The 7,616-nt window shown below is 58.7% G+C and overlaps 1 protein-coding gene across 1 annotated transcript; it reads right to left on the bottom strand.

Annotated features, from left to right (window-relative positions):
* Positions 1 to 2,171: 2,171 nt before the first annotated feature.
* On the bottom strand, positions 2,172 to 7,275 carry IRX6 (iroquois homeobox 6). Its single transcript, XM_032854637.1, has 6 exons — positions 7,172 to 7,275; positions 5,986 to 6,243; positions 5,160 to 5,269; positions 4,639 to 4,946; positions 3,144 to 3,755; positions 2,172 to 2,191 (listed from the first exon to the last, which is right to left on the bottom strand). The coding sequence occupies exons 1-6, from the start codon at positions 7,214 to 7,216 to the stop codon at positions 2,187 to 2,189; spliced, it is 1,338 nt and encodes a 445-aa protein (XP_032710528.1). The 5' UTR covers positions 7,217 to 7,275; the 3' UTR covers positions 2,172 to 2,186.
* Between the last annotated feature and the right edge of the window lie 341 nt (positions 7,276 to 7,616).

Raw genomic sequence — 7,616 nt, forward strand, 5'->3', positions numbered from 1 at the left:
TAGGTCAGAGCTCTCTTCTCCCCCAGGATCAGCCGCAGGAACCTGGGGCTTAGGTGCAGCTCTGCTCTCTGGCCTTCAGGGTCCCTCCCTCTCCAGGTACTGACTCAGTGTGGTGCTGAGTTCCTTTCCCTTCCACAAAATGGCTAGCTGGAGCCCTACTCCCAGCCAGAGGCCATCGGAAGGCGCTTCTGCTGTCTGGGCAGCCTCTGGAGGGGTCTACCTGGCCCCCCAGGAGGGGGCGGGGTCGAGAGCGCCTTGAAAGAAACCTCCAGCTAATGCTCTTTATTACAAACGTTAATCCCACAAAGCCGACTGGAAATAATGTTTATCTTTTCGCAGTTTAATTTCCCGGACCCTAAGCCGCGGGTCAGTGAGGGCGACTGGAGGTCCCCGGAGAGCTGGGTGGGGGGGGGGGCGGGCAGGAGCAGCTGTTGCCCAGAAGCAAAGCAGAAAGCAGGGAAGGGATCACCCAGGGGAAGAGAGGGAAAGGAACATGAACCAGAAAGCGGCATTGGGCCCTGAGTGGAGAACTGGGGTCCCTCTCTATCAAGGATCCCGTGTGACCCTGAACCAGTCGCCTGCCTTTCTGTTTGGCCTCAGTTTGCTCATGTGAGGAAGAGTTTTGTATTTTGTAATTCGTGATTTCTAAAGCTCCTTCTGACCCCCGTCATTCTATTAAAAAACAAAACAAAACAAAACAACAAAACAGCGTGGGGCTGGGAGGTGGTCCACCGCCTGTTCCCCGCTGTTCTTCCAATCATTCCTTCTCCGCAGTCTCCAAGGAGGTCTACAGTCTCCCCTGAGGAGGTGAGCACTCGGCCCTTCCTGCCCCAGACATCAGTGCCAGGCCCTGGTTGGGAAGGCGTCACCCGGCCTGGGCCGCCCAGGCTGGAGCCCCGCGGTGGAGACGCAGCTCCCTCAGGATCCGGTCGGTGGGCGCACACCCCGGCTGTCCTTCCCCTGCCTTCCCAAGCCCGCACCAGCTCCCCGCAGCTCCCCTTTAGAGCCCCATCCCGGGTCCACTCCCCTCTCTCCCCATGAGCAGCGGCCAGGTCCCTCGCTGACTCAAGCCGAGGTGACCAGGCCAAGGGCTGGAGCTTGCGCGGGGCGCGGACAGCTTCCCAACCCTCCTCCCCGAGCCCGGCTCCAGACGCCCTTGCCGCGGAGCACCGAGTCCCCTTCCCAGCCCGTCCCCTCCCATTGGTTGGCCTGTACCGGAAGTGATTGCTGACACTTGAGTAAATGGAAAGAATGTCCCCTCTTGCCACCGAGGGACCCAGCAAGCTGTTGCTCTTTGCCGTTTTGTCTCACGGGAGAAACTCGGGGATCCCAGCTGGGTGCCAAGGGGAGACTAGGATTATGCTCATCGCCCCTCCTCCCAATAAACTAAAACCCAAGTAGGGGCTCGGGAACAAATACATTTTCCAAATATCCCGACTGCTCCCCACCGCCGACCTCCCCACCCCCCCCCCCCCCCCCAACGCACACTAAGCCTCGGGCCATCACACCGCTCGGCGAGTTAGGTACCGGGCAACTTCAGGTGGGCGGCGCCTTAGGCGCCCGTGGCCTTGGCCGCAACCTCGCCAGTTCCTCTCTCTGCCGCGAAAGGGACCGAGGTTTTGCAGCTCCTGCCGCCCCATCCCCGGAATCCCTGGCCGCGTTCCATCCTCCCCTCCACCCTGGCCTCTCCCAGCGCCCCTGGCACAGACTTGGCATACGGGTGGGGTTTGGTTTGATTATTTTTGAGGACACAAGGAATGGGGAGGAGGAGAAGACGCAGGTGGTCCTTAGGAGGCCAGGTCAGCGTTGAAGTTACACAGTGAAAGGGGGCGGGGTGGGGGTGAGCGGGAGAAGCTGCTTCAGACCCTGTATCAGGAGGAGGGAGGGAGACTTGGTATACGGAGTGAGTGCACAGGGCACACTCGCTCAGCCTTCCCTTGGCATTTCCAAAGGTGCCCCACCGCCACCTCCTCCAGAGGGTCTGACTCCAAGCGCCTCCGCCTGCCTCTCCCAGCTCTGCGTGCAGGAAGAGCCGGTAGAAGGGTTTCTGTGTGTTTTGTCTGTCTCTTAGGCGAAGTGAGAGACCCCCCAGTCCCTGGCCAGGTCTCCCAGCTTCTGAGCAGAAAGGTGAGTTCGAAAAAGTAGGGCTTCTTTCCAAGATTCCTCCGCAAATCGCAGCCGTTGCGCTAACCTGCTGAGAGAGGAAAGGTTGATTAAAACCCGCAGGGCCGCTTGGTGGCGATTTCCAGGAAATCGGAGGTCGGCTGGTGTCTGGTCCGAAGGGAATCCAAGGTCTAGAGGCAATTTGCTTGCCGGGAGGAACTTTTGGACCCCGTTCTGTGTAAATTCAAATAGCTGCGCAACCCAATTTTCTCAGCCAGTAGCTAATCCTGAGAGAAATGACTACGAAGAGCAGAATCTGACAGTAATTGCTGGAGGCTGCCTGATGCTTGGGGAATGTCCCATTGTGGGGTGCAATTCCCTTCCACCAGGCAGAGCCAAGGGCAAGAGACCACTGACTGGCAGTCACCGCCCCCCCCCCACGTTGGCGGGGGGAGCTCTGGGGGACGAGTGCTCTCTGGGGACAGCACCAAGCCTGGGCTACCCTCACCAGGAGTTTTGTGCCCACCCCACCCCCACCCCGGGAGGGGGCTGCCTGCCGGACTTAACCATTGGCCTTAAGCCAACTACATGTATCTGGCCCCTCCCCCCCCAGACTTCTTGGAAAGTCCTGGTTCCTGCCCTGCCCTAGCAAAACTCTTGGTGCTAGCAAGGCTGGGGTCAGCTGCCTCTTCCAAGGGGGCAGGCAGGGGACAAGGATGTCAGAGTCAAAAGGTCATGATGGTGCCCATCGGAAGCCCAGGTCAGAGAACTAGGTTGCCCATCTTTTCCATGACTTTCTAAGTGATCCTAGGTAAGTTACCTTCTCACCCTGAGCTTCTTACTATTACTTGGTTTTAAAAGGAGAGGGGACCGGTACTTTTATTTCTAAGCTCTAGTTTCGAAGAGTGCTGCGGACAGTCCTGCTCTGGATCTGAACGGGGACATGCCCGAGGGGCTGAGAGGCCATGTGCTGGCTGGGCGGCACGGTGGGCAGGTGTCTTTGGAACAGACACACCCATCGCCGTTGGGGACCCAACTACCTTCTGCTCCAGACGGGTACTGGCAGTGCACTGCAGGCTCCCTCCGCCGCGGGCACGGCGCACAGTTCATTGGCATCCCCTGCGCGGCAAAGGGGCGGGTTCCAAAGGCTTTGGCTACACAGGAAGGCTCTTCGCACCCGGAGTTTCTGGAGACCGCGGCGCATCGGCCGCCTGCGCCTGCAGGCTGTCCCGGAATCACGCGGCACTCGGGACTTCGCGGCCTGGGAGGGTTTGGAGTTGCGCCTTCCACCGCGCCAGCGGCCGCAGTGTGCGCCAGAGACCAGATGCGCGGTTTCTCGCTGCAGGGGTAATGCATGGTCAACGTAGGGCCCCGGGGCTCGGCCCGCAGGAAGTCAGCTTCCCCGGACCTCGGGGGCTCCGGGAAGGAAAAGGGGCGCGCCGTCAGGCCGCACTCCCGGCGCTCCAGCCTGGCCTCCCTAGCGGCGGTGCAGGGCGCCGGCAGCGACCGGGAGTCTTTATGGAACTCGGCGAGCCTGTCCGTAGCTGTGGCTACTGCCTCCTCGTCTTCGGCCTCCTCTTCCTCCTCCTCTTCCCCTAGGTCTTCCAGGTCACTCAGTCGGAGCCCTCGAGTCTCCTGGCTTGCAGTACCATCTGCAGGAAATCAGACGCTAGTGAGAAAAGCCCCAGGCCCCAAGGGAAATCCGCGGGAGTGCGCATCCCTGAGAAGCTTTTAGCAAGATGGTTCTGCACTTAGGGCATTCTTGGCTTTATGCACCAGACTGGCCAAACCGTCTCTTACAGTTGCCCCAGGGCGCAGGGACTTGCCCTTGGGAGTGAACTGAGGCCCTAGCCCCGCCCACACTTCTTGGAAGAAGACTGCTTTCTGGTGCAAGGAAAGGACCACTTTTTACTGCCCAAGACCTGGATCCCAGTTTCTCCACCATAAAACAAACAGACACCCAAGGGGCCTCCCCCACCTCCCCCGGAATTTCCATACCCACAGGTACCTGGTGTGTATTATTTAATTCCGCAAATATTTACTGAGTGCCCTCTATGTGCCAGACATCATTAGACATTTAGGTCTCAGGAATTTAGGGAATACAGCAGCAAATAAGACACTTTTTAGTGGCGCTGCTGTTCCCCAAGGGGGCGGACAGATCTCCAGTACCTTCTCATAGTGGTGAGTATGGCAAACGAAATACAACAGACCGATGTCCTAGGGAATAACTGGGAAGCTAAATTAGCCCGGGTGGCCGGCCAGGAGAGGCTTTTTCCAGCCCACATTTCAGAAATCCAGAAGCAGTCAGTTACGTGGGGAATTCCAGGCAGAGGGAACTGTCCAGGCAAAGGCCCAGAAGTCTTTCGGGGAGAAGGGGATGGGTACAAGTGCAAGAGTAAGTACGGGAGTGACACCCTAAAAGCTGACCCACAAGGCGGCTGCAGAAGTGCAATGGGCCTGATAGACTGGATAAAACCCTTTGCCAGGATAAAACCCTGGAAAAACCCTAAGGCGGATAGTGAGCATTTCTGGTACCTTTGGTATCACCGTTCAGACAGCCCAGGGACCCCTCTCCTCCACTCTCAGCCTTCCTCTCCTCCCCGCCTTTGTTCTTGGGCGCCCACGTCATCTTGTTCTCCTTCTTGAGGCGCCGGCGCGCGTTGGCGAACCAGGTGGACACCTGGGTGAGGGTCATCTTGGTGATGATGGCCAGCATGATCTTCTCGCCCTTGGTGGGGTAGGGGTTCTTGCGGTGCTCGTTGAGCCAGGCCTTGAGCGTGCTCGTGGTCTCCCGGGTGGCGTTCTTCCGGCGGCCCGTGCTGCTCAACTCCACTGTTCCATACCTGGGGAGGGAGAGAACCTGTCACAGTTCTGGATCTGAGAACCTGGGGCTGCAGGCAGGAGACAGTCTGAGGCCTGGAAATGAGGTTCAGGGCTCCTTCCTCCTCAAGCACCCTCCCGCCCCACCCCTCCCAGGCTCTTCCCAGATGGGCCCTGTGGCAGGGGAGCGGAGGAGGACTTGCAAGGCCGGCTACCCATGCACCCCCATGCCTTACCGGTCATACTGGTACTGCCCCAGAGTTGGCTCATAGGGGTAATAGGCTCCTGGTTGCCCCAGGCCAGGTGTAAAGTTCCCTGCAGCCTCTTTAAATTCATACTGCGGATTCTGGTGGGGGCAGGGTGGGAAGAGAGAATTCAGGACACCGGGTTTCAGGAAGAGGCTGGGTGGTGTAGTTGTTAAGGGTCCCTGGGGTAAAAGTCTGGTTCAAATCCCAGGACCACCACTGCCATTGGCTACATGGGCACAGTTGTTTAACTGCTCTGTGCCTCAGCTTGCCCTTGGTGTCTGGGAATAACAATAGTACCTGTAGGGTATTGAAGAAGAGCGTTTGGCAGAATTCTTGGTGCAAAAGAGGCAGTAGTTAAATATTAACTCTTACTAGTAGGGTTACTACTTGTGACTCCTCCCCACCCCCTCCCTGCCAGCTGGGGAACTTCCCTGCCTTACGCTTTCCAGGGCTGTTTCCGGGCCCCTTCGTATCTTTGTGACTTTGGGTAAGGTATTTGAACGCCTCTGCATCTCAACGTCCTCATCCATAAACTGAGCCTTGCCTACCTCTGCCTGAGTCCAGAATTAATAGAAGCACAGATGTTTTTAAATCAGAATGGCTTTCCGCAAAGTAAAATGCTGCAAAGATGTTTTTTCTTCCCCCCCTTCCCCAGGGCTATACACAATCCTACCCATCTCCTTCCCTCCTAGTTTTGCCTCCTTCCTAGATTTTCCCTGGAGATAGCACACTGAGTTGCCCTCTTTGCTGCAGTCATGGCCAGTGGCCCCATGGGTCCTGGAGCACAGACCCAGGCTCGGTGGGGTGTACTCACCAGCGCTCCGTATAGCGCAGGCGGCTCTGGGCTGTAGGGCAAGTAGCCTGGGTAGCTTGGGGCAGCTGCAGCGGCGGCATATGGGGCTCCGTAGATGCCCAAGGCTGCGCCCAGCTCTGGCCGTGCACTGCCCAGCAGCCGACCGTCGTAGGATGCGCAGCAGAGGGCGGCCGCCGGGGTGGAGCCTGAGGCCACATCTGGGACGGACCGCGGGGCGGATTCGCAGCAAGTGGCGCTGGAACTTGCAGACACCAGAAACTATGGGGCGAGAGAGGTGCACTGCCGGATCCTGCCCTCATTCCACATCGACTACATGCCGCCGTGTTTGGAGCATTCGGCTGGGATGGGAATTATCTTAAGGCGCAATTTATCCAAACTGACCCCTTACAGATATTCCTAAAACGTTGCTAAAGCTCGAGGGTCCCGGGGGTCCAGGCGAAGAGAATATTCTGAAATGCGAATTACAGGAGGCCAACTCCGCTGGTTCCCTCGCCTATCCCTCCTCCCGCCACCCCCCCACCCCCATCTCAGGATCCTACAAAGGCAGAGCTAGAAGTTAGCCCTGGAGACCACCATCACATCTTACTCCTGCTCCCATTTTACAGATAGGGAATGAGGACCAGGGAGACTTGTCCAAGATCACAAGGCGGGTCAGAGGTCAAGTTGGAACCAGACCCCACAATCTGGGCAGAAGCTGGAGAACAGCCGTGGGTGTCCCCAGAATTTCCCCCAAGAAACCCTTGTCACTGCATAACACCCACCCAAATCTGGAAAAATCGAAGGAACCGGAAGCAGAGAGCTTGCACCCACTCAAAGAAGGGAGAGAGGATAAGAACAGAAGTCAACTAGCAAACAACTGAAAATGGTGAGGTGGGCTCTCGGGGTCACCTCCGATAACTGTACAATAAAGCAACCTTGTCTGGAAGGTCTCGATATCCCACCCACTTCGCCGAGCGCGTGGTCGGTGCCCAAGTTTCGGGTCACACTATTTTCCAGCTTGCTCTGGGGGAATGGAACGTTCTCTGCCAGAGATTGGGGGTGTCTGAGAGGTCTGTAGTACGTCGTACCTGCACAGTCTGGCTTCCCGGGAGACTCGTGCGAAAGGAGGGCGCCCAGTGGCGGGCGCGTGCACTAGGCACACCCACCCCCCAAGTCTGCCCCCATCCCCCATGGAGGCACTTCTTACCTGGGAAGCGCCGCCATACGGGTGTCCAAAGTGCGGGAAGGACATGGTGGCTGTCCCTGGACTGCCTTCTTCTCCTCTTGCGAGTTGCCGCCTCAGCCCCGCGATTCTGCGCCTCCAGCCGTGCGCCGCCTCGGTTCCTTACACGGCAGCGGGTTCCCAGCGCCGGATCCTCCGCCCGCTTGGCACGACTGGAGGCAGAGCCGAGGGCAGTCCGGCTGCCGAGCCCTGCGCTCCAGAAGGCGCCCCTCCGACCCGCGTGGTCCGGAAGACAGAAGGGCCCATGGATGGGCAAGGAAAGGGAGAGGATGCGGGTTCCCAAAGTCGCGCGGCGGCGAAGCAAGGTGAGGCGCGGCGCGGGGCTGTGCGGCTCCCGAGGTGTCCCAGTCCAAGGTGGCCAGAGGCTCAGTGTGACGTCACGGTAATCCCGGGCCGCCAGGCGGGCCCC

Source organism: Lontra canadensis, unplaced genomic scaffold (assembly GCF_010015895.1).
Source record: "Lontra canadensis isolate GAN:19392208 unplaced genomic scaffold, GSC_riverotter_1.0 scaffold8, whole genome shotgun sequence".
NCBI lineage: Eukaryota > Metazoa > Chordata > Mammalia > Carnivora > Mustelidae > Lontra > Lontra canadensis.